This window comes from Dioszegia hungarica (genome assembly GCF_025882075.1).
Source record: "Dioszegia hungarica strain PDD-24b-2 chromosome Unknown MKK02contig_15, whole genome shotgun sequence".
Classification (NCBI taxonomy): Eukaryota; Fungi; Basidiomycota; class Tremellomycetes; order Tremellales; family Bulleribasidiaceae; genus Dioszegia; species Dioszegia hungarica.
In genome coordinates, this window is record NW_026515772.1 from 363,322 (window position 1) to 387,725 (window position 24,404).

General features: G+C 56.7%; 9 protein-coding genes across 9 annotated transcripts; 5 read left to right on the forward strand and 4 right to left on the reverse strand.

The window, feature by feature from the left end:
• Window positions 1-949: 949 nt before the first annotated feature.
• Window positions 950-4,061, forward strand: MKK02DRAFT_38025 (calponin domain-containing protein; the record flags this gene model as incomplete). The annotated part of the gene is made up of 18 exons (XM_053089889.1): window positions 950-1,251; window positions 1,308-1,322; window positions 1,372-1,456; window positions 1,625-1,693; window positions 1,744-1,801; window positions 1,853-1,899; window positions 1,947-1,987; window positions 2,035-2,151; window positions 2,199-2,319; window positions 2,363-2,462; window positions 2,495-2,900; window positions 2,948-3,317; window positions 3,370-3,459; window positions 3,507-3,563; window positions 3,615-3,695; window positions 3,744-3,818; window positions 3,869-3,974; window positions 4,024-4,061. 18 exons carry the CDS (start codon window positions 950-952, stop codon window positions 4,059-4,061), a joined length of 2,178 nt encoding a protein of 725 aa, XP_052944272.1.
• Window positions 4,062-4,545: 484 nt separating this feature from the next.
• MKK02DRAFT_16851 (uncharacterized protein) lies at window positions 4,546-5,255 on the forward strand (the record flags this gene model as incomplete). Its single annotated transcript, XM_053085697.1, has 2 exons — window positions 4,546-4,943; window positions 5,099-5,255. The coding sequence occupies 2 exons, from the start codon at window positions 4,546-4,548 to the stop codon at window positions 5,253-5,255; spliced, it is 555 nt and encodes a 184-aa protein (XP_052944273.1).
• Window positions 5,256-5,559: 304 nt separating this feature from the next.
• On the reverse strand, window positions 5,560-8,505 carry MKK02DRAFT_16980 (ABC transporter transmembrane region 2-domain-containing protein; the record flags this gene model as incomplete). Its single annotated transcript, XM_053085716.1, has 13 exons — window positions 5,560-5,707; window positions 5,754-5,850; window positions 5,904-5,976; window positions 6,068-6,439; window positions 6,494-6,612; window positions 6,664-6,861; window positions 6,907-7,203; window positions 7,249-7,293; window positions 7,338-7,423; window positions 7,483-7,565; window positions 7,631-7,937; window positions 7,982-8,156; window positions 8,247-8,505. 13 exons carry the CDS (start codon window positions 8,503-8,505, stop codon window positions 5,560-5,562), a joined length of 2,259 nt encoding a protein of 752 aa, XP_052944274.1.
• Window positions 8,506-9,038: 533 nt separating this feature from the next.
• MKK02DRAFT_38028 (uncharacterized protein) lies at window positions 9,039-10,562 on the reverse strand (the record flags this gene model as incomplete). Its single annotated transcript, XM_053089890.1, has 11 exons — window positions 9,039-9,098; window positions 9,151-9,267; window positions 9,321-9,398; window positions 9,446-9,526; window positions 9,577-9,669; window positions 9,715-9,819; window positions 9,865-10,073; window positions 10,119-10,165; window positions 10,219-10,297; window positions 10,350-10,454; window positions 10,508-10,562. The coding sequence occupies 11 exons, from the start codon at window positions 10,560-10,562 to the stop codon at window positions 9,039-9,041; spliced, it is 1,029 nt and encodes a 342-aa protein (XP_052944275.1).
• A 442-nt stretch (window positions 10,563-11,004) lies between these two features.
• MKK02DRAFT_17031 (uncharacterized protein) lies at window positions 11,005-15,796 on the forward strand (the record flags this gene model as incomplete). The annotated part of the gene is made up of 11 exons (XM_053085724.1): window positions 11,005-11,260; window positions 11,350-12,362; window positions 12,396-14,003; window positions 14,038-14,205; window positions 14,239-14,503; window positions 14,603-14,865; window positions 14,926-15,061; window positions 15,107-15,257; window positions 15,306-15,422; window positions 15,471-15,584; window positions 15,640-15,796. 11 exons carry the CDS (start codon window positions 11,005-11,007, stop codon window positions 15,794-15,796), a joined length of 4,248 nt encoding a protein of 1,415 aa, XP_052944276.1.
• A 681-nt stretch (window positions 15,797-16,477) lies between these two features.
• Window positions 16,478-18,859, forward strand: MKK02DRAFT_38030 (putative cytoplasm protein; the record flags this gene model as incomplete). The annotated part of the gene is made up of 7 exons (XM_053089891.1): window positions 16,478-16,549; window positions 16,745-16,838; window positions 16,882-17,003; window positions 17,049-17,363; window positions 17,407-18,137; window positions 18,181-18,397; window positions 18,440-18,859. 7 exons carry the CDS (start codon window positions 16,478-16,480, stop codon window positions 18,857-18,859), a joined length of 1,971 nt encoding a protein of 656 aa, XP_052944277.1.
• Window positions 18,860-19,273: 414 nt separating this feature from the next.
• MKK02DRAFT_16723 (uncharacterized protein) lies at window positions 19,274-19,786 on the reverse strand (the record flags this gene model as incomplete). The annotated part of the gene is made up of 3 exons (XM_053085675.1): window positions 19,274-19,442; window positions 19,511-19,601; window positions 19,672-19,786. Coding segments are annotated over 3 exons (375 nt in total), but the record flags the coding sequence as incomplete, so codon positions are not given.
• Window positions 19,787-21,022: 1,236 nt separating this feature from the next.
• On the forward strand, window positions 21,023-22,493 carry MKK02DRAFT_38033 (uncharacterized protein; the record flags this gene model as incomplete). Its single annotated transcript, XM_053089892.1, has 5 exons — window positions 21,023-21,236; window positions 21,287-21,547; window positions 21,592-21,758; window positions 21,811-21,861; window positions 21,927-22,493. The coding sequence occupies 5 exons, from the start codon at window positions 21,023-21,025 to the stop codon at window positions 22,491-22,493; spliced, it is 1,260 nt and encodes a 419-aa protein (XP_052944279.1).
• A 257-nt stretch (window positions 22,494-22,750) lies between these two features.
• On the reverse strand, window positions 22,751-23,997 carry MKK02DRAFT_38034 (uncharacterized protein; the record flags this gene model as incomplete). The annotated part of the gene is made up of 7 exons (XM_053089893.1): window positions 22,751-22,845; window positions 23,087-23,190; window positions 23,242-23,373; window positions 23,461-23,543; window positions 23,685-23,802; window positions 23,851-23,882; window positions 23,938-23,997. The coding sequence occupies 7 exons, from the start codon at window positions 23,995-23,997 to the stop codon at window positions 22,751-22,753; spliced, it is 624 nt and encodes a 207-aa protein (XP_052944280.1).
• Between the last annotated feature and the right edge of the window lie 407 nt (window positions 23,998-24,404).

Sequence of the window (24,404 nt, forward strand, 5' to 3'; positions counted from 1 at the left end):
CGCTACCTCCTTGCGCTACTCCTTGTCATTAGAGGAGCGTGAGACGGCCCCCACTGCCGAATTTAGACTTTACAAAGTCAGCGTGTGTCAGCGAGTGAGCGTCATCGGAGCATTCGGATTCTTCCGGATTTAGTCCGAAGTGGTTATCTCGGCATGGGAGCCACGTCAGGCACAAGTCAGGCACGCATTCCTCGAGCAATGCCGCTTGGTACATTCCATAGAGTCGGTTCCTAATGCGAGTATGGAGGGGGTATCTCACCGAGAGCTGCAGCAGGTAGCGACGCCTGAGGACCGTAATGTCGAAAGGCTTCAACTTTGGAGATCATCGATCAGCGAAGGACCGGCAGAGCCGCCGGGCGCCACTACGGCCGCATTCCTCGAGTTTGGACGCGTCCAGGTACATGACGTAAACCTCTGGACGCGCCGAATCCGACAACTTCGGCTGCTGTCTGATCAGTCTGACCTCCTTGCTTGCGTTCCCCAGCTTCCCCGTCCCGCTCATCCCATCTCAGCGATGCCGCCGGCTCGGAAGCTGACTCCGCTGCTAGCTCTGATATCCGCCTTCCGTTTCTCGATCTTGAAGAAGTAGGACGACCTGCTCCTGTGCATCGGATCTTTTCGTAGAAAGGAAAGCTGTCAGAAAGAGTGATGTATACCAGGTACCATGTACAGCGTCCATGAGCAAACGGTAGCGCATCGTATTACTATGTCGGAGCACGGTTCCGTCCGTGGTTCCTTGCAAGCACTGTGGTAGTCTGCTTGAAAGTGAATGCGAAGCTTCATCGGACATCAGAGCGAGCACGCGACGCGCCAGGAATGACGAAGACGAGCCTGTTTCATCTCGTTCAGGTTGCGTTTCGACTTTGCATCCCCCTTCTCATCATACTTTTCGCTTCGGAGGCTATTATAAGAAAGCAGCTTACTGCTACCAACAGACACTACCTTCAGAATGGAACGCAGAGGCTCCACGCAGCCTTCCACCCCCTCGTCATCGTCGCACAGACACTCGAGATCTCTTGGGACGCTAAACGGCCTCAATGGACTGAACCTGAACGGTGGCGGCATCGGTCTGGACCGGCAGCAGACAGGCGGTGGACTGGCAGGAGGCGGCGGGATGGGGAGTGTGCCAATGAGTCCCGCGGCAAGTAGAGGAAAGTCTGCTCTCTCGCCGAGCATGTTGAGTGCACCGATGAGTCCGGCGGGCAGTTTGGGATTTGGACGCGAGGGGGAATGGAGCGACATTCAAGCAAGGTAAGTCTGTCTTCCTCGATAAACTTCCCGCTGTCATACGATCGCTGACCTTTCAGAACCTTCTGCAGGTGGTGAGCATGACATCGATACCAATATGAGCCCCACCTAATTCGTGGACAGGCTCAACACCAAGCTGGAAGCTGCGGATCTGGAGCCAATGACGGATCTCGTCAAGGACTTCTCGAACGGTGTGAAACTCATCCAGGTGAGTCTCGTGGGGGGGTGCTTTGCTCCACCACTCAAGCAATCTCATGAAAGACTGAGCTGATGTTTTGGATCCTGGTAAGCCCAGTCGATATCCGCCATTTCCACCCTTCTTGATCTTGCCGCTCGCAAGAAGGGACTTATGTTCGTGCTCCTACTGATGAGGCAGGAAGTGATGTCCGACCAGAGCTTGGGGAAATATAACAAGAAGCCAATGATGCGGGTTCAGAAGGCTGAGGTGAGTGGGATATGAGTACCACCATGGTTTGCCCTTTGCTGACTGGTCAGAACGCTGCAAAGGCCTTGCAGTTCATCCGAGATAGCGGTGTCAAGCTCACCAACATCGGTAAGCAGACTCGCAGAGAGTGATAGCGGCGACGTGGGCTGACTCCGGCAGGCCCAGAGGACATCGTGGATGGGAATCTAAAGCTCATACTCGGCATGGTGAGGATCCTTCCTGTTCAGAAACCTGGACGTGTGCTGACATCCAGATCTGGACACTTATTCTACGCTTCACTATCGCTGGTATCACGTGAGTCATCCTCTGTCTCTGGAACGTTGTAGAGGCTGACAACATAGTGAAGAGGGACTTTCCGCCAAGGATGGCCTCCTGCTTTGGTGTCAGCGCAAGACCCAACCTTACCGAGAAGTAGACGTCCAGAATTTTAAAAGCAGCTTTGCAGACGGTCTCGCCTTGTACGTCTTCTTCAGCAACAATGACGCACCAGTCGCTGACGCTGCAGATGTGCTCTGATTCACCGCCATCGGCCAGAGCTGCTCGACTATGACAAACTGGACAAGTCGGATAGAAGAGGGAATACCGAGCTCGCCCTGCGGGTCGCCGAGAAGGAACTTGGCATACCAGTGAGTACTTCCTGGAAGGCGATGCGCAGAGATTGACCCGCAGCCACTCCTCGAAGTCAAGGACTTCTGCGACGTTCAAGTACCAGACGAGCGCAGTGTCATGACCTACGTCGCTGAATTCTTCCATCGCTTCTCACAAGAAGGTGAGTCTCCCCAAGAGTCAGCTGATCAGCAGATAAGATGGAAACGGGCGCCCGCCGAGTGCAGAAATTCGTCGATCTCATCTCCTCTATCCTCACTTGGCAAACCGACTTTGAGCGGCGGCTCGCCCTTCTCCTCTCTGCCGTCTCCTCGACCCAGCGCTCATGGGCTGCAGCTCAGCCACAGCCGGACTACAAATCGGCCATTTCCTCCTTGTCCGAATTTGCCGAATACAAGAAGACGTCGAAGCGACAATGGGGGAGAGAGAAGCAGGAGCTGGGCGCGCTGTATTCGAATATACAGACCAAGCTGAGGACGTATGGGCTGAACAGCTGGGAACCGGCGCAGGGGATGAGGTTGGGAGATCTGGAACGGGAGTGGGCGGGCTTCTTGGTCGACGAGGGGAAGCGGAGTCGCGCAATCAACGCCAGGATAAGAGAGTGAGCTTTTAGTTCATCGAGAAGTGACATAATGGCTGACCTGCTAGGATCAAGGAGGAACTGCGGAAACAGTTCGCCCAGAAGGCAGACGACTTTATGGGCAAGCTACGTCAGATTGAGCTGGGCATCGGAAGCCTGTCCGGAGCATTAGCGGCGAGTCGTCCCCTGCAGATTGACCGTCCATTGGGCTCAGCTGATTTCGTCCAGGACCAAAAGACGACTCTGCTCAAGCTCGCTCAAATCCCGGCGATACTACGAAAGACCCTCCAAGCGGACATCTTGGCCGTACATGACCGGTGTCAAGAGGCCAAAATTGAGGAGAACGACTATACCGTCTTGACGTATGATGATCTCGAGTACGAGCTGGAGTCGGCGGAGCGAGGCATTCGAGCCAAGATTGCGTTTGTAGAGAATCAGGTCAGAATGCCCAAGCATTCGGTACTACGAGTTGGAGAAGCTGACCAGGCAGATGATCTCTGCTCAACACACGAATCTGACACCCGCCAAGTTGGAGGAGTTTGAGGCGACCTTCAAGCACTTTGACAAGGATGACACGAATGTGAGCTGGCACACCCTCCGCCCACTATGAACAAGCTGATGCACTAGACACTCATGGTCTGGGAAATGCATTCTGCACTCGCTAGTCTGGGAATTGTATATGCCGTGAGTCTGCTTTGCACCGAGAGCATGGCCTCGTAGCTGACAGAGACCCAGGACGAAGAGCTGCAGGCAATCTACGCAGACCTGGAGCGAGAATATGGAGCTGTCACCTATGAAGCTTGGCTGGCATTACTGGTAAGCCGTCAGCTTCTGACAGCTATCTTGCCTCGTCTAATTCATCAGGTGGACATCACAAAAGACGACTCTTCCTCGTCTGAGCAGCTTCGCGAGGCTTTCAGAAGTATGGCTGGCGATAAGGTGAGCTGCCTATCCCTTGAGGTGAGGATAGGGCAAGAGCTGATCAGTAGCCGTACGTGACCGAGCTCGACTTTCAACAGGCACATTTGCCCCGAGAGACGATACGCTTCTTGTGCGACAATATGCCAAAGACTGAGGATCCCATTGGGCTGGATTGTGAGCTTTGTGGCCGGTCCAGAGATCCAGGCGAACCTGCTGACATCAGACCACACTTTCCTCGAAACAACGCTTGGGCGGGATTAGCTGTTTTTGTTCTGTCTGTACTTGATATGCGAACACGCACTAGAAAATGCTGTCTCTCGATCCTGTCGCGCTCAGCTGTGTCTTCTCAGTCGTTCGGACCAGCATCGCGGTTGATGCAATGTCTCCCTCCTGGCAAGTGCCACACTTGAAATCAGTCGCGGGTTTGATTCCGCTTGTTTCAGGGTCAACTCAGCCAGTGACATGCAGCTCGTCGTCCCCCCGCAGCCACTCACTCACCCCATCCATCACCATCTGTTGTTGTTATTGTCATCCTTCAAATACAGCTACTCTCCGCCCATACCTCACACATAGCATCTGTGTCATCATGGTGAGCTGTCTGCCCAACGCGATTGATGCGCGATGGAGGCAAGAGCTGACAGCGTAGTCCGCGTCCGGTGTCCAACCTGTGCGTAATCGCAGCTTCCTATTGATGTCCACGAGTCACAGCTGATCTAGGCTCTTCTCCATCCTCCCGCTCTGACCTATGCCTAATCTCCTGCCTTCTCATCATCACGACGCCGTGCTTCCTCCTCGACCGTGCCTCACAACCTCCCGTCCGGACTCTGCCCCTCCTTCCTATATCTCGCCCACACCCTCTATCTCATATCGCCCCTCCCATACTCTCCCTGGCGTCACCCAACAGACCTCCGAGTGCCTCGAAAAGTTCCAGGAACTGAAGACGGGCAAGAAGCTCACCTACGTCATCTACGGCCTGTCGGACGACAAGAAGTCGATTGTCGTCCTCAAGACGTCCGAGGAGAAGGACTATGACAAGTTTGTGGGCGAGCTCCCGGAGAAGGACTGCAGGTGGGCGGTGTATGACTTTGAGTACACTCTGCCGGGCGGAGAGGGGATTAGGAATAAGCTGGCCTTTATCATGTGGTGAGTTGCGTGTCTGGCTCGAGGGGAAACATATGGCGACTGAAGAGAATGGGCGAGCGGTATAGCCGGGATTGATACTGGGCTGGGCATGGGCCAGGAGGTCAATGGATCGATGTGTTGCGTAGACGCTAGGAAGACAAAAGCTGAACCCCTAGGTCGCCCGATGATGCCAGCGTCAAGTCAAAGATGATCTTCGCCTCCTCCAAAGACGCCCTCCGCCGCCGATTCGACGGTATCCACATCGAGCTCCAGGCTACCGACTTTAGCGAGGTCACCAAGGACGCCATCATGGAGAAGGCCATGAGGCGATGATTGTAAGCTGTCTTCCGCAGACAAAGGGTACAGAGCTGACTGGACAGGATGAACGACGCCCGCATATCCCCCTTGCTTCGATAATACTCTTTGTAGGCATACACACCTAGATCGACATACACCACTACACCCATTCTTCTGTTTTGCTGCTATGAATTGAAGGATCTGAGATGAGCGGGGTTCGGTCAAACGACGGGACCAAGCCGAAAATAACACGTAACGATGCTGACTGCCGCTGACCATGGAAAGCCCTTACAACTAGGTGCATATAGTACACACAAGACAGCCTCGCCGGTGACTCGCTTTACGCACTGCGCTGCCGCTCCCTTTCCGCCTTTACAGCACGAAGCTCCTCCAGCCTCGCCCGCATCTTCGGCACCTCCAACAACCGGTGCTCCAAATCCTGCTTCTCCTCTTGCAATGCCAGCCGCTTCTCCGCATCAAGCTCAGTACTGATGTCTATCAGCTTGGTACATCGAAAGTAAGGGAAATCCTTACAATACATAGCCGCCCTGACCATCGTACTGGAGCACCATGGAGTGGTATTTCCATAAAGAAGGCCGATGGGAGACAGTCATGAGTGTGATGCCAAGGGCTGATGATCAGCTAAGCGTCCAGCCTGGGGCCGTGTAAGCTGGTGATACTCACAAGTCGCGTGGTCGTACATGACCTTCTCGATCTCGAGCGTCACAGCGCTGGTGCATTCGTCCAGGATCGCATACTGCAGTATCAGCTCATGTGCCTCCCACGATACCGGGCACGCGCGCACGTCTCAGCTGGTTCTGCGCGAGATTCTGGGTATGTATACTCACTTTTGGCCGATGATAGAACAACCTTGCCATCGCAATCCTCTGCTTGTCCCCGCCACTCAACGCATCTCTCCACTCCCGCACGGCATCCCACCCTCCCTCCCTCTCCACCATATGACCCATCTCCAGCACATCCAGGATCCGCATCAGATCATCATCGCTCACGCCCCGCACGCGCATCATGGCCGCATCATGCGGATAGATGAGCTGATCCCGGAGGGTGCCGGTACAGAGGTATGGGCGTTGTGGGATATAGGTGAATTCACGCGCGGGGGGTTTGTACACGGTTCCGCCGTACACTGGCCAAAGACCGCCTAGGATCCGGAAGAGGGAGGATTTACCGCATCCATTGGGACCGACTACGAGGAGGTGTTTCTGCGGAATCAGCTGTGCGCGTGATATGACGTCTCATCAGTACGGCTAGCTTACTCCTGGCTGGACATTGAAGCTCATGGACTTGACTAGGACATCTCCGTTCGGGCTGATGAGCGGGACATTATCGAACCGGATCTCATCAGACTCGATGATCTGCCCTCTGCCTTCCAACACTGCCACTCAGCACAGCACTCTTGTCTTCCCGGTCGCAAGTCCGAACTCACTCTTGGCATTCCCCTCCACACTGGAGCTGCTGACCAGCTTCTTCTGATACCTCCCCGCCTTGACATCATCCATCGTATCCAGCAGATCGGCCACCCGGGACGTGTAACCAGCGAGCTCCGCCAACTCCTTGTACGAGTACATGACCCGCCCGAACGCGTCGCTTGCAGAAAGCAGCAGCCGTCGGTTGGTGACGAAACCTTTTCAGTCAGCTTCGTTCCGTCCACGTTTCCAGGCAGACTCACCCTCCGTCCTCGTCCCTAAGGTCCCCGCACCCCCTGCCAAACCCAAAACCTCCCCGCCGAACACAGGTATCGCGCAGATCCCCAGCCCCAAGGCGCCCCATAACCACTTTATAATCCCCTCCTCTGCCATCCCATGCCAGACCCTTATCCGCAGCACCCGGTTCACATGCTTGACGAGCGCAAAGTATCCGCGTTCAATGACATTCTTTTCGAACTCTTCGCCATGGTATAGCGCCACTTCTTCGCCGGACTCGAGGAGTCGAGAGTGCGTGAAGCGGAGCTCGCCCTCTAGTGTTGCTGATCGTCAGCATACGCGGTGAGAGACAAGAGAGACGCGCTTACCTTCGTGTGCTGCGTAAGCGCCGAATGGGGGAGTGACTGCTTTCACTGGGGAGTCAGCTACAGGCTGGTCTTCCAAATGGCTAGCTCACATAGTCCCGCGCTCGCCTGGACAAGAATTGTCAGGATGACGAGACCCTCTGCACCGACGTTCCGAGACAGCTGATAGTTGTACAAGCTAGCAGGATTAGCTGAGGGCGCTTTCGCACATTCTCTTCACCACGACGACTAGCTCACATGACGTCCAAGACCGGCTTGGCGATGTTTGAGTAGATCTCAGCGAGCTTATTGCTGAACTGTTGTATGTCGACAGTGAGGTACTGTCCTGCTCAGCTCACCATCATCGCAATAGCGCTTCACTGTCGACCCTCAGCACAGAGCTCACCTGATCCGCATTCTTGATCCGATCATCCAGATTAGCCAGCTTGTAGAACAATTGCTCGCCCTTCCCATCGTCCCCCGTCCCTCCAAGATCCTTCTCGCTGAGCCGGCCGCCTGTTCCATGAGCAGGCGGATCAAGGTACGTCCCCAACGCGTGCCGGGTGAGGCGCGTCCGATAAGCCAGACCCAGCTCGGATTGGAGGTACTCTAGCATGGAGTTGGTGTAGGTTGCGGGAATGGCGATGGCGAGCCAGCGTGAGAGGTTGGAGAGGAAGAGAGCGGGCTGGGCTGTGACGAGTGATGATACGATTCTGAGAGATCAGCGGATGCCCGGGGTCCTACAGGAAAGACGCACCTCCCGTCTAGATCTGCCACATAAAGACTCAATGCTGTCCGAGCGAGCAGAAACGCCGAGTGTAAAGCGAGCATAGACGCTTCTCGACTTCGCAAACTGGGGATGACGATCCGGATGAGCTTCTTCAGTCGAGCGAAGAAGAGCGGGTCGTTGACGCTTCCGCGATACTTCTTGGCTTCTACAGAGTTACCTTTGCTCATTCGCTATGTATAGCGTTTCAGAGGAGGCAATATCGGTATTGAGCGTGAGAAAGCTGAAGAGGAACACTTACCCTTTCCCCTCTTCTTCGTCGAAGCGCTACTCTCCCTGCCCGCCTTCACCCCCCTCCCCGTCATACTGAGATATGTCGTCCCGATGCAGTACAGCACAAAGCCGCCCGTCAGGCCTCGCTGGACCAGAGGCCGATATCGGAGATACGCAGCAAGCAAGCTCTGGAGCTGCTCCCGCGCCCGGGCTTGCGTCACGGGCGGGAGAGAAGGGAGGCGGAGGCGACGGTCAAGAGGTGGTGCGGTGGCGGACGACATGACGAGCTGACAGGAGCCACTTGAGGTGGGTCGGATCTTTGTACTCTCTGCCTCTGCTCACGGTGTCAGTGCAGAGACTCTAGTATAGGTGATACGCTACAAGATGCAATGAGTGAGAGACAAGGATGACGATGAGGTGCTGAGCGCTGAGGAATGCGGAGCGAAATGCTTGGCTTGACAAGACCGAGGATTGTCGGCTAATGGGCGGATATACCCGGTACGGCCGCCTTGGCTATGCGCTGAGCGATCAAGGTGGTGGCGAGCGCAAGGGCGGGGAAAGCAAAGTGGCATGATGATTTGCATAAGAGGGCATTATAGACATGTCTTCCGCCCCGATCTCCGCAGTGGTGGTAAGCACTGATCCGCCTCCTCTGACTGTCTCCCAGATCAAATGGAGGTCCAATAGCTGGTCCAATCCCAACTTCCGCATGATTCCCGTCCGATAATATACTTTTGTGCCTCCACTCGGTCGACTGCGACCGCCCGGACTCTCTTCGTCGTGTTGTATGTCGTCATGTATGTAGGTCTCGTGGCTACTCCTTCTTCGCCTTGGCCGCGCGCTTGGCTTTCGGGGCGGGCTTCTTCTTAGCGGGCTGAATGGTCAGCTCCTCCTCGGCTGCCCTTGCAAGGGCACTTGCAGCTCACCTTCACGTCCTCCATTTCCTCCTCGTCTTCCTGCTCCGGCTTGATGTCCTCCTCTGACAGCTCTGAGGACGCAGAGTCTGGCTCGACAGTCTTCCGCTTGGCAGCTGAAGCACGCTTCTGATGGGGTCAGCTTGCGCGGCCTCACGGTAACTTGACGATCAATGACGTACTGGTCTAGCTGGTGCCTTGGCTGCGACATCTGGTTTCTCGTCCGATTCACTTCCCGACGCCTCCTTCTTGACCGCAGACTAGCTGGTCAGTCGCAGCTCCTGGCGGGGACGGAGAGAGGGCATACCTTCCTCTTCGCAGCCTTGGCTTTCGGCTTCACTGGCTTTTCATCCTCCTCACTCGCTGACGGCTCCTTCTTGACTGGTGTCTGATCGATCAGCTTTTGGTTTGCGCAAAGACAAACATCAGCAAGCTCACCTTCCGGGCTCTCTTTGCCTTTGGCTCAGGCGAGTCCTCCTCGTTTGCTACATCGTCGGCTTCCTCCTTCTTGACCTTCTTCGCTCGCTTTGCCTAACATCAGCTCCATATACCACCTGTAAGAACTCTAGAGCTCACCTTTGGCTTTGGCTTCTCCTCCTCTTCCTCTTCCTCTTCGACCTTCTCGCCGTCCCCTTCTTCCTCGTCTCCTTCCTCTTCCTTCACCTTCTTTGCTCCCTTGGCCTGGGAGTCAGCCCTTCCCAGACATGTGTGCTTATTCCAGCGCACCTTTGGCTTTGGCTTCACATCCTCCTCCTCTTCATCCTTGGCTCCCTCTTCTCCGTCTTCTCCCTCACCATCCTCCTCCTTCTTGACCTTGGGCTTCCGCTTCGCAGCCGGCTTCTTCTTCTTTGGGGTCGGCTCTGCGGACTCCTCGTCTGATCCTTTTGGCGGAGGCGTCGGAAGACGAGCTGACTCTGGGATATCTTCATCGGCAACTACATGATCAGCTATGACTCCAACGGAGGTGAGGGAGGACGTACCATGTCCGACTTCCCAGGCGGTGTCCAGTTTCTCCTTGTACGATTCCCTAGACAGTCAGTATATGAGAGCCTATCCCAGACGCTACTGGATTGGACATACGGCAGCTCGTCATACCCATCTATCTCATCCGTCTTTTCAAACAACCCTTTCAGATTGCTTATCACCTTGTCTGTCGCGCCTGACCGCTATCAGCGCCGGGCCCCTGTCCTCTCGGCAACGACTTGACCTACAGCCCCAGTGTCTCCACTTAAAAGTTCCATGGCCCTGGATCTCGACCCACGTCCCAAGTCTCAGTTCCCCCTTCTGGATCTTGGTAGTTTTGCACGGCTTGGGCCCTTCACACTCATCAGCTTGACTCCGAAGGTTGGTGATGACAAGCTTTACTCACCATTACAGCCCGCTCTAGCTGTTGGTGCGACCTCGATTCTGTAGCCTGTGACCATGGTGAGTGAGTGTGAGCTTTCAGGTGTGTAAGCAAGTGAAATGAGGTGAAGGTGAGATGGATTTGTTGATGATGGTCAAGCTGTGAGCTGTGACGACATTGGATGATCCGGATTTCCGGATTGGGTCCGTGCCTGACAGCCATTTACGTAAATGACCGGAATTTAAGCTCGGCCCCGGACGCGCAACGAACCTTGCACACACTGCACAGTCAATAGCTAGCGGCTACCTTTGCTTTGTCTATCTAGCTATATACATCCTCTATCGCCATATCCTACAGCACCCGACCATCTCCATGTCCTGAGTCCTGACACAGGTTGAAACCCGAACTCCCCAACCCTCAACCTTCCCTCTCCTTCCACCTCGCAAGGTGAAACAACCCCCTTCCGAGACACCCTGCCTGCCATTCCGATCGAGGCATACGCGATACGCGTCCTACCCACCATGTCCCCTTCCCCTCGCCCCTCTGGCTCGCCGCAGCTGTCTGACCTGGCCTCATCACCCACACCCACGGTCCGCAACGTATCGACATCTACTATTCCGCCATTCAATCGATCCCTCACTTCGGGTTCGAGCGATTCAAATCCGGGCGAAGGCGGACCAAGCACCATTGCTGCTATTGCAGAAGCGCGGCGAAAGTCAGACACGCGCGCTAGTCAAGAGGAATTAGGAAAAGGTCGGCCGGGGAGAGAAGAGGTGTGTTGATTGTTTCATTTTAGGGGCACGGCCCTTGCTTCATTCATTTCGGGGGTTTGTAACATATACTGACAGAGTAGCGTCTATACCCAGCACCCCTTTCACCATCTGTACATCGCGGTATCTCGCCAAGTCGCTTCTCAGAGTACTCTACAGACGACGACCTCTACTCGCCTGACCTTCGCCCAAAGACCGCTGCACCGCGATACGGCATGTCGTCCATGGGCGACCAAACCCCTCGGGTCGGTGCGGGAAGTCAGCGCGGTCTTCCCCCTGCGACATCTATGGGCTCCTCCTTCGGCTCGCCGCAGACGCAGCAATCTGTCGGCGGATCCGCACCCCGGCCGTCCAGGCTGCCGAGAAACCACTCTACCTCGGGTCATCCCCTTTCCTACCCCGTCAACCCAAATGCTTCGACGCATGGCTATGGATCAACCTCTCGGTCTACCTCACGCGCCCGTCCGGCGTTATCGACCCAAAACACCGCCTTTCAAGTGGCTACGCTTTCACGTCAGGCCAAAGGGGGGCTCGACGAGGAGGACGAGCCGATCGTGGATCGCGGAGAGGACCTGATCCGCCGTCGTCAGGCGGAGCGGAAGCAGGCTCGGAGAAAGAAGGAGCGGGAGAGGCGCTTCGTCGCTGGCGAGCCGCTCGACTCGGCTGGTCTAGGCGGACCGATGAGCGGAAATCAAGAAGACAGCTTCCAGCAGCAGCAACAGCGATCCCTCGGTCCAGCGGCGGGCCGCTCGGTATCCAGAAACAGAGCACCAAGCGCCACTCGGGGCGGAAGGAGGGAGGCAAGCGAAGGGTACTTTGCGTCGTATGCCGGTAGTGTGGCAGGCTCTGAGACGCCCATGCAACAGGGCGGGGACCTGCTTAGTCCGCGTGCGGCGCTCCGGCCAGCGAGCATCTATTCGAGCGCGGCGGACGAGGATGAGGAGGAAGAGAGGGATATGGAGCGCGAGATTGAGGATGTCGTAGCGGATGTGGTGGAGGAGGCGACGGTCGATGGGGGCAACAGCGATAACGAGTCTGAAGAGGAGGAAGGGGAAGACGGAGATGAGGGGTCGAGTGAGGAGGGTGTGACCTTGCGGGACAGGCAGGATGTGAGTCGCACCGAAGGGCTGAGCTGACTTCAGGCTATCAACATTGAGCACCCATTCGGTCTGCCCATTTGGAAACCTGCTCTCTACCGCAAGTCCCGGTCCGTCACTCGGAACGCCGAGTCCGCTCTCCACTCTATCCCATCCGCAGCGGCCGAGCGACACCTCCTGCCCGGCAACCTAGCCTGGGTGCTGCTATTCGGCTGGTGGCTCGCCATCACCTGCTTCATCGTCGCGATGCTCGTCTCTGGCGCAGAGGTCTGCGGGGGCGGCCGAGGCGGATACGGCAAGACCCTGCGCGGTCTGGCCTGGTACATTGGCTGGCCTTTTGGCAAGTACGTCGAAGGGGAAGGAGCGCCCGAGGAGGGCGACGCGGATGGGGATGATACGCCTGGCGTGGAGGATGCGGAGAGTGGGTATGGGGGCATGGATGATACGCCTACCCGGCACCGGCGCCGTGAAGCCAGTGACGGCGCAGCTAGTAACCTTACGATTCGGCAGACCCAAACCCGGGCGCCAGCGCACAACCTCGACGATGGGCTACCGGATGAGCCCAGAGCTGGTAGGCGTGAGGCTACCGTCTCGTTCGCCGCTACTGCGGACCTCCCTTCGCAGTCACACATCAAGCGGAGCTCGTACGACGAGGACGAGCGCGCCCCTCTTCTCACCGGTACCAAAAAGGGATTCCGCCGTCCCCGGAACAAGAAGGCCAAGATGCTCGGTCGGATCGTCTACTGGCCGCTCTTCCTCCTCATCCTCGCCCCGATCATGCTCTGCATCTGTACCATCTGCTGGTTCTGCGTCTTTACCATCCCGATGGCCAAGCTCAACTGGGCTTTGCTCCACTTGCTCTGGTCCCGCCCGCTCGAGATCAACTTCCGGTCCGCGCCCAAGACGCTCGTCCCTGTCCCGGCGGTCCCATCGCCTTCACTCGGTGCGGACGGCGAGGAGGATGGAGCGGAATCGGGCTCAACTACGTTGAATGAGACGTCCCCGTCCGGCGGATTCCGGTACCGGACCGCCCAACTCAAAGCGGGGCAAGTCGCCCCTACATCCGGCCCCACGTCGACCGTTCTGCTCTGCACATACCGCGCCTTCGGGATGCAGTACTACAAGTACACGGTCGGCGGGGTGAATATCATGTTCATCAACCTCCTCCCCCTCGTCTTCTTTACGATCTTTGACGCATTCGTCCTCCTCCCCGCGGTGGAGCGGGACGAACACGCCGGACGGCACGTCTCGCCCTTCCTGGCTGTCGTCGCTTCGCAGGCGCTTATCTTTGTCCTCTCGCTCGCGTCCGTCATCCCATTGTCGTACTTTATCGGCATGGCCGTCGCGTCCATCTCGGCCCAATCGTCCATCGGCATGGGCGCCGTTATCAACGCAACTTTCGGCTCCATCATCGAGATCATCCTCTACAGCGTCGCGCTCACGCAAGGCAAGGGCCGCCTCGTCGAGGGCAGTATTGTCGGCAGTATCCTCGCCGGCGTGCTGCTTATGCCTGGCGCGTCGATGTGCAGTGGCGCCTTCAAGCGGAAGGAGCAGAAGTTTAATGCGAAATCGGCGGGGGTGACGAGTACGATGTTGATCATGGCGATTATTGGGACGTTGACGCCGACCATGTTTTATCAGACTTATGGGACTGTGAGTGTTTCGTTTGGAGTGGGGCTGATCTCAGTTTGAACTCCATTGCGATGGGTGTCCACCGATCAAGGGCGAAATGACGACGCTGGATAGCTGGAAGTGCTCCCAGTGCTACTATGAGCATCCCGACCCGGTCGACGATCCGTTCTACCAGGATCAGGTCAAGACGTTGATGTACTGCTGTGCGGGCATCCTGCTTTTCGTAAGTCTCTTTTAAAAGTGGAGCTGACGTTAGTCCTACCTTATCGGCCTGTGGTTCTCGCTCCGGACGCACGCGTCTCAGATCTGGCAAAACCCGCAACAGCTGCTCAAGCCCGACGACGTCCTCAGCTCCCTCCACCCCGCAATGAAGGCGAGCCTCAGCCAGCGCATGACGCCCCAGGCGGTCATGCAGCATATCCTACCCCTACACAAGGACAACAAGCTCGCTGCTTCGGCGTCGGCCCAGCTCGCCCGGGGACTGGGGTACGATACTGCCCCCAATACGCCGACGCAGGCTAGTCAGGCGGCGTTCCCGCACATCGGCGAAGGGCCGCGGGGGTCAGGACTGCACGCTACGCTCAAGCTGCCAAAGGTAGCAGAGCTAGCGGGTGACGGAGCGAAGGATGGAGAACAGGCGGAAGGGAAAAGGGCGTCCTCGGCGACGTACAATATCCCCTCGGGATCGGGGTACACTCCTCTCCTCGATGGGCTGTCGCACGTCCGGGCTTCGACATCCGGGTCCGGATCCGCTCTCAACCCTAACCATGAACGCCTCACGCCTATCCGCCTTCCGAGCTCGCTTACGACCGAAGACTTTACGCGGGCCGTTGCGGTCGCGACGGTCTCTGCGCTGCGGCACCAAGGGAGCGTCATTGGCGGTGTACACGGATCCGGGAGGAAAGATCGCCCGGCGAGCTTGATGATGCCACACCCGAAGAAGACGGGCGGGGAGGAGCAGGAAGGTGCGCATGGGGATGGAGAGGGCGAGGGAGGCGGACACGAGGCGCCGGAGTGGACAAGAGGGGTCAGTGCGGGGGTGTTGCTCTCCTGCACGCTGCTCTATGCTATCATTGCGGGTGAGTCGGCTGGTCTTCGTTCAGGAGAGACAGATGCTGAAATAGCAGAAATCTTGGTCGACGTGGTGGATGTCGTTCTGCACGGTATCAAGATTGACGAGAAGTTCCTCGGTCTCACGCTGTTTGCGCTCGTGCCCAATACGACGGAGTTTATGAACGCCATGTCGTTTGCGCTGAATGGGAATATTGCGCTCAGGTGAGCTAGTTGGTCTGGTGCATATGCGGAGCACAGCTGATGATGCAGTATGGAGATTGGCTCGGCGTACGCTTTGCAGGTGTGCCTGCTCCAGATCCCGGCTATGGTAGCCTTTTCGGCATTCTATGATCCGGGCAAGATGGGTCAGGTGGTCGACACCTTCACGTGAGCGTCATCTTGTCCACCGACACGAGTGAGAAGCTGACTCCGCAGCCTGATCTTCCCAAGGTGGGACGTGATCGCCATTATCCTCAGTATCTTCCTCTTGACGTACACGTACATCGAAGCTCGGAGCAACTACCACCGAGGGAGTATCCTCGTACTAGCGTGAGCTTGCTCGCTCGCTCGCTTCGCATGCACCACGATAAAGCTGATCAATCAGATACATTGTGCTAGTGATGGGCTTCTACTTTGCCCCCATGCGGACTGGGCCAGAAGACGACGCGGGTGACGTGATTGTGCCGCACAAGGAGCTGCTGGCGGGATTAGTAGCAGGGGGAGGCCAGTGGGCTGGGGGAATCACTAAGCTGTGGGCTTGATGCCTAGATGGTCGGTGGTAGTCACCTGGGGTCTCCAGGGCGGGGCCAGGTCGACGTCATGGGGAATGGAGTGCGGAAGGGAGGTGGCAGTGGATCCGGATTCGCGCTGTATCATTTGTTCCATCCTTTCATACCTCAATGTGTACTATGCTTTGTTCCGCTGTTGTCATGCACGCTATGCTCACGCCTTCTGTGGTACCACTACCCTCCGGACTGCTCAATGCAGGACTGACATGAGCTGAAGCGGCGTCGACTATGAACTGAATGCGGCGTCGCAGAAGTGCCACACTCGCCGTAAATCCGGTGATCGGTATCGTCACTGACGTCATTCCGGTCCCGCGAACTGCCACTTTGAGCGATGGATAACCTGATTCGGGTAAGCTACGGCTCCTGTTATCCCTTCCTTGTTGGTCCGAGAAGAGCAAGTCTGACAGCATCAGTACGTCTTCCCTTGCCTCTCACAGCCACAGCCCCCGCCCGGATCAGGTAGACTTCCCTGAACCGTCCACCCGTTACAGCGAGCAGCGCAGATCCACCCACATTCGTCCGCTTTCTCTCTCTCTCTCTCTCTCTCTCTTCTGCCTATATACATACCTTCTGACACAGCTGGTATCTCTTCCCCATCTCAGACATCCACGTCTACCCTTACCCACCCAACTATCACCAAGACATCCAATCAAGATGTCCCGCTTCGATACCGTCTCGAGGACGGACAGCAAGGCTGGCTCGACCCTGTCGAGGAACCAGAGCTTGGTGAGTTGCTTTCTTTGGCGTCTGGGGTCTGGCTGCGGGCGAGACCTAAAGAGCGAGTAAGGGGCATGCTAGGCGCAGAGGCAGTGCTGCTCGTAAAGATGGAGCTGGACAATAAGGGAAGGTGGATGATATCTCGGCGGAGAGGCTGGCAGGGACAATACTGAGGTTCCCATCGTGTCAGCACTAACCCTTCAGATCAAGAAGAACACTGCTCCTCATGAGCTCAAGCCCTCCGACATTCTCATCGAGCGGTTCACCGCCTGGAAGCAGATTGTCAAGATGCTCATCTGTACGTTAATCACTTATCAGTTGAGATGCCCGCTGACCCGCAGCCTACTTTGAGGGCGTCGCCGACATCGAGGCCAACACCTCCAAGGAGCTCACCAAGCTCGGCGCGGTCATCCAGGTCCCCTTCAGGCCCGGAAACCAGTTCCTCGGCGAGGGCGGTATGCAGGTGAGTTTTCCGGCTTTTCCGGGCCGGACCGAGCTTATCTTTCAGGATGTCTTCTACACCATCCGCGACAAGACCAGGCTCATTGCCGACTCGCACTCGTCCCTCGCCCGGACCATCGAGTCGTCCATCGTCCAGCACCTCCAGAAGCTCCGCACCGAGATCAAGGCCCACATCAAGAACGTCCAGAACGACACTGGCAAGCTCGCCGCCTCGGTCGCCCGGGAGCGCGAGATGTCCACCAAGTCCATCGCTGACCTCGCCCGCGCGATCAGCTCGGTCAACCACACCCCCATGCAGGTCGGTGCCAAGGAGGACCCCTTCGCGGTCAACATGGCCGTCATGAAGCAGCTCCAGAAGCAGGTGAGCAGTTTACGAAGGTAGCCCAGACCTAGCTGACGTTCAGGTTGCCGAGGAGAACGCCCTCCAAAAGTCGATCGTCATCATGCAGCAGAACTCTGCCCACTTTGAGGAGGGCATTGTCCGCTCCATCCAGTCTGCTTGGCAGACCTTTGACGAGTGGCAGTCGCGCATGTCCACCTCGGTCCAGGAGACTTGGCGCCACCTCGGCGTCAACATGGCTCAGCTCATGCCCGACCGCGAGTGGATCTCGTTCGCCGCTCGCTCGGACCACCTTCTCGACCCCGAGACCCCCCTCCGCAACCCGGACAACATCGACTACCCGGGCAAGAACGACCCGTCGGTCCTTCCCGTCCACACCGGTCTGCTCGAGCGCAAGAAGCGCTTCACCAAGTCGTACAAGGAGGGATTCTATGTCCTTACCCCCGCCGGCTACCTCCACGAGTACGCCAGCTCGGACCCGTCGACCGCTACCCACCCGGTCTGGTCCCTCTTCCTGCCCGCGTGCACTCTCGGCCCCCCGTCCAGCGCGTCGACCGCCAAGAGCCACAAGTTCCACATCGAGGGCCGCAAGGACGGAACCTCGTCCATCGGCAAGACCCCCAGCGGCAAGCTGTTTGGCGGTGCAAGCGAGACTGCTTTCACCTTCCGCGCAAGGAGCCACGAGGAGATGATGGAGGTCTGGAACGACTTGAGGATGCTCGTCGCCAGGTACCTCGTTGCTAGCGAGCAGATGGAGAGGGAGGGTCCCGTTGCCCAGGCCGTCCGCTCCGTTGGGTAAGTCTATTCAAGCTGGTATCAGGATTTCGCTGATAGACAGATACCGCTCCGACGAGGAGGAAGAGGAAGACGAGGAGGAGGAGGACGACGAGGAGGGTTCCTCCGTCGAGGCTGAGGACGACGAGCACGTCGAGCATGACGCCAGCCACCTCGTTGCCGGTGACGACCACGCCGACCAGGAGCACGAGGACGTCCCCGCCTACTCGCACGACAATGCCGAGTCTTCCGGTGTCGAGGTCGGCCCCAACGGCTATGCTGTGAGTGTTTTCCGTTGCTGTCTAGACTTTGCTGACGTTCAGCTCGAAAAGAAGGAGAAGCCCGAAGGCGCAGACAAGCCCCTGACCCGTCGCGAGGAGAAGGCTCCCGCAAAGGAGGAGCCAACAACCGGTGAGGAACTTTCCTCCCGCTCCGCCCCCGCTCTCGGCGCCTCGATCCCCGCCTCCGGCACGCCCCACTCGACCGACACGACCCACACCGTCGGTGACAATGCCAGCGTCAAGGCTCCCAGCACCCACGGTGGCAAGGCCCAAAGCACCCACACCAAGGCGTCCAGCCACCACGGCAAGGACCTCGGCAGCAAGGAGGAGGCGGATGCCATGCTCGGCGAAGTCCCCCACGCTCCGGGAACCGACTCTGCCGGACCCGACGCCATGCCTGAAACCCCCGACGAGAAGAAGGGCGGCTTCATCTCCAAGTTCACCGAGAGCTTGAAGAAGTAGGCGACCGGCGTGCGGCATGTCGACCAAGGCGGGCGATCGAGAGCCAACACCCCCATCCCCATCCCCCAAATCATCATTAATCTCTGTAGCTGACTGACCTTTTAGCCGATGACTAGTTCTTCGCTAGCCCCCTTGTTTGTTTGCACACTCCCCCTTCCCCCTTCTAATATATACCAAACCATTTAATTTATTGGACCCCAGTCCTTTGTAGGGTTCTTTTACCTTTCGGAAAGACTGTAGGTCTGGGCAGGTGTTTGATACTGCTTTTTTTTGTCTCGTCGGAAATAGTTGTGCGAAGTGAATGAATACATGCGATTGCCTTGCCCTAGTTTCCTCTGGCTGTCGATCGATCTCATGACTTGCTGTAGAAGTCTCGCTGCAGTATGGTCCAGAGCAGACTCATGGCTGATGAAGTCAGCGCAAGGTCGCCGTAGTCATGAGGGAAAACGCTATGCGGGACTCACGAGCAATGATGAGCGGTGAGATGCTCGCTCGGTTCAGCTTGATCGATTGAAAGATGAAGAGCTCGGAGGCGAAGTGGATGAGGGCGATCAGGAAGGTGGATTGTCCCATCTTGTACACGCTGCGTATGTTAGCGAGCAGATACAGGCTGATAGTTGATCCTATTTCGACCACGATTGCTGCACTTACGTCGGGTCGTTCAGATTGTAAGCTGCCAGTAATCTGACGATCCCAGTAAGGCCCGTCCACGTAGCGGCCAATCTACAAGCCAGCGGTGTCACTGCATGATCAGCTCTAGCTGATTCTGGTCCGCTTGGGAACACAGGCAAGATCTCGGGAGCTGGACATACCTTCATCTGCGCGCTTCGAGTAGATCTCTTTGGTCTGCCAGGTGACTGCCATATTCTGGGCAGAGTTGTATATTCCGGCGGCTGCGGTGAAGAGGTACCAGTAGGGCAGGAGACCCGCGGAGGGGGGAAGATAAGTGGCGAAGTCTTGTGGGATGAGCTGAAGACTCCGCTCAACGGCAACGAATCACCCAGCTCACTGGACATGGTAGAGAGAACTATAGATGAGTATACTGTGAAAGGGTCGGCGTAGCTGTTCTTCCTCGCGACTGCAGGTAAGGTGTGAGAAGCAAAGATCAAGGAGGAGGTCCGAGACCGTGCCGGCATAGATCTGCTCCCGCGCAACACATTCCTCATCACTCAACTTTACTCAGCATATCAGCTGGGATTCCCGCACGTTTCTCAGTCAACCATCACCTGACGTCCATCATGGCCAAAGCATCAATCCCCCTTCCTGAAGGCCACGTCTATGCTGTAGACCTCCCTTGCGTGGGCGAAGGTGGACGGTCCTTCCATCAAACCACCATCCCCCTCGACCACCCCTGCTTCGACCTCCCCCCTGCGCCCATCTCTGCACTTGTCGGCTTCCCCGTCGTCGTCTACCGCACCCAAAAGCACCCCGCCTCCACTCCCAACCACTACCTCGACAACCAGATCGCCACCTTCGTCATGATCGCGCTGCACGACGGGTTCGCTCCTGCCCCGTGGCAGTCCCGCGTCGGGAGCTGCATCGTCGCGCGCAAAGACAAGAAGCCGCTCGATGTGAAGCAATTTGAGGTGGTGTGGATGTACAATGATCGAATTCTGGACTATATGGGGGATGTGGGGAGCATGGACAGTCTCAGGGCGCAGGGGATGATGACAAAGGCGGACTTTCAGAAATTCTTCAAGAGGTACTCGGAAAGTCAGCTGGACAATGAGTTTTGCTACGAGGCGCCCCCGCCGCTGTTCGCTTGATGACTGAACTGTGAGTACAGCCATGTCAAGTCAAGTCATAGAGAACCATGTTGATGTCGAAGAAAATCCCTTGCCCGTCCAGGCTCCTCTGATTAGGTTACATAGATCAGGATCTGTAGGAACATCGTCAGCTGTTGAGCCATTTTGATGTATATAAATAGAACAGTATGCTTCTAGACCTACTGGCGGGGCGCTCATGACACCTAGCAAGGCTCTCGGCCCAGCGGTTGATGCTGTTTGAGCTGGACGACAGTTGCGCAAGAGAATGCAGGCAAGAAAGCCGTTGCGGGATCTGAAGGTTCCGGGGGCAATCCACCGGGGCTACTTTGCCTGGAACAGATGCGTCTCGTTTGCCTTTGTTCATATTGTTTGCCCTGTCGGGCTCACTATCAACGCTATGGAGCCAGTGCAGAATGGCGAGTCTAGCCGGTCGCCTGCGCGGAGGTCGACGTCTCCTCGAAGGCTTCTTCAAGCAGAGCATAGTCACGGAGCTGCCGGCTCAACCGGAGGCGGAGATGGACAGGGACAAGGGCAAGAAGCAGACCGGTCCGAGACGCAGCTCGGCGCGGATGGCATAGCTAAGAGTCGCTTGATACTACCCGAGTGGGACAGTAAGTCTACCCCACCCAGATCATAGCCAAAGCTTGAGCTGACAAGCCAGTCCCACCGCCCAAACCCCTCCATCCTTCACATGATCTCATATCCCTCCTCTCCCTCGCCTCCCTGTATAATACCTACGTCCGCCCATACGCATCAGGCATTGACGAAGAACCGAACCCCGGCGGAGCTGGAGATGTGGATGAGGATGGGGATGTACCGATGTCTGCTGGGCTCGGCGGACAAGGCAAGAAACGGGGCGCTGGAGGTGGAGCAGTGAGGAAGCTAGAGAGGGGGTATATGGGTCTGTTGGATGACTGTATCGGTACGTAGAGCCTCCTCGATGTGGAAGTACAAGCTGACAGGCAGATCCGGTCCCAAATGGCAATAAAGCAGCACCGAGTCTCGTCCCTCTGATCCAGGATCTCACATATCAGCCGTCAGGTCCACCTCCGGAGCTCTGGGATGGACCGATAGAGGTCTGGCCGGTGGATAAGTGGAGCGTCGCCCGCTTAGAGGTGGGAAGTCAGTCTGGTGTAAGTTCCGCCATACTTTCCCAGGATTGGAGACAGTGAGCTGATGAGACAGTACAAAGGTGGTGAGAAGGAGGGTGTCCGAAAGGCAGAGGAGAAACGCCGGGTGAGCGTCTATTCCAGCTGCGTGGTACGAGGTGTCGTCCTGCGTAGCAGTAGCTGATCGTCTAGCGTAAACGAGAAGCCAAAGCCAAAGCTCTTCTTCCCACCCCACTCGTCCTGCCAAGCGATACGTCCAACCCGCTCACCCCCAATCCGATGTCTGCGCCCGGTACACCTCTTCTGCCTGTCGCCCCTCCATCCCGAGCCGGGATGAACGGCTTTGCTCATCGCCGCCAAGATAGCACATCGGGAATTGGGACGTCCCGACCTCCTCCATTGAATCCTGCGCGAGCCAGCTATGGGCCAGGCGGTCCGTCCTCTGCTCAAGGATCAGGCTCTGCGGGGTTCAGGCCTGCCGGTGCTGCTAGTCGGCCCGGTACGCCTTCTTGGGCTGGTACAGCGGGACAGAAGACACCGGGATCGGCCCAGCCTGGAGGTGTGAAGCGGGTGTATGAGGGTCAGGGGGCCGGCATGAGCAAGAAGGCTAAAGTTGCTGGGACGAGGAGTGCGAGCCCGATGCCCACGTCCGGGCTCGCCAAAGGGACTGGACTGCCGGCGCAGGGGCAAGCGCAAACGAAGGGGCAGACTAGGCCAGGTCTGGGGAAAGGGCCAAGAGCGAGGACAGAGGGGATGTGACCTGTACGACAGCATCAAGCGATAAGCTTAGTAATAGTTCATGTAGAGCTCTCCTCGGCCGCGAGTGTAATCATCATGAACTGGGTTTCATACTATTACAACACTATGAGGAAGTGAAATGTAGCGAAAAAATGAACAGCTAGAGATCTTTTAGTAATCGTACAAGAAACATCCCCGCCCACTCTCTCATGCCAGCTCGTCCATACCGTCGACTTCGGAACCAGGTGTTCGTGCGGAGTCTGTCAGGCGACCGAGCGTCATCCGAGAACATGACTGTTCTTCTTCGCCTTTTTCGGTTTGCCGCCAGTGCTGGCGTACTCTCGCCAATTGTTGACCCGTTGTTCTCGGTGCTCTGCATATCAGAATACGCAAATGGAGGAGGGTGAATGGCAGAATGAAAGTCGATAGGAGTCGAGGGGAAATCTAGTGTCAGCGCTTATTCACTCCAATTGGTTGAAGGGGGCGGGTGAGGAAGAAGACGTCGACAGATGCCCGGAATTGGATGTGGTAGTTCGAGAAGCCTGTAAAGACCGTAAGAAACGCCTATCTGGCCGAATCTGGACGAAAGGGGTATTAAGCAGAGCAAGACTCACCCTCCCATTTGACTTTATCTTCCGCCTCCCTCTTCCGCTTAGCGACCGCCTCGTCAAGCTTGGCCTTCTCTGCTCCTTCATTCGCGAATGCAATTTTTGTCTTCCTAGCATGTCAGCTCTGCTCTCGCATCAGTGGCGGGAGGGAGATAGCTCACCTTTCCCGAGCCATCGCATCTTCCAGCAAGATCTGCTTTGCCTTAGTCCTGATCTGTACATCGTACGAAGGCTTCAGATTTGCTAATCTCGGATCGGTATCTGTGACAGTTGCGTACCCAACTGGAATAAGACTGCAGGGTCAGCTAGTGTATCCGCGATTGACGAATGTCGTGACCGCAAGAGCTGGACGGTCGTGTCGACCCAGAAGGAGGACTCACTTTTTCAGTACCAAAGTACGTGCGTGAGTCATGATGGCGTCAATTTCTCGTCTCGCAGCAGCATCGGAAAGTTGACTCTCAGCCTGTAGGTTAACGTCAGTTCAGCAATATGGGTTGGTTCAAGGTTCAGGATGGCTAACCTTTTTAAGTAAATCAAAAGCCTATAACCCTCCGAGGAGGGCTGATCAGCATATGACCTTACACGGTATATGGGAAGAGCTCACCTCAGGTCCATTCTCATGCTTGAACTTGTCGGGATGAATCATTAGTGATGTCTTTCGGAATTTCCGCTTCACTTCCGTCTCGGTCGCTCCGAATGGTACATCCAGGACATCATATGGGCTAGATGTCAGCTAGTTCGGGGGTGGAGTGAGAAGAGGAGAGACTTACTTTAGCTTGAACGCTCGCATCACACGCTGAACCTGGAGGTGTCAATACCGGATCATGGCTCGCCACTCCTTGAAGAAAGGGACTCACCTCGAGCTCTTTGTTGAGATCTGCGGCATTCTTGTTGAGTACTGCGTCGAGAGTGGACATGATGAAGACCACTGGATGGGTAGAGACAAAGTACGGATGATGGAGGTAGGCGAGGACTGTACTAACCGTTGATGAGAAAGGGGGCAAGAATGGCGGCGGTCGCCGCAGGCCGTGTCAGTGGCGGTAGGTGGTCTGAGGATGGCAAAAGACTCCGTGGTGCAGCATTACAAAGCCCTTGATCTGCGATGTGGGCTCTATGGGAAGATAGACATGGGGGCCAGAGGGAGGATGATGACATTTCACTGCCAGTCTAGGCAGGCCAAGCACAGTCGCCGAGGCGATCCAGCTTATCTTGAGTGGGCAGTTCTTGCGTGTGGCAGATACTGGGTATTTGCCATCACTGGACATATTCGAATTCTCGCCTGCTGAGAACCTCCCTACTGCCTGTAGTCTCTGAGGAGATCTTA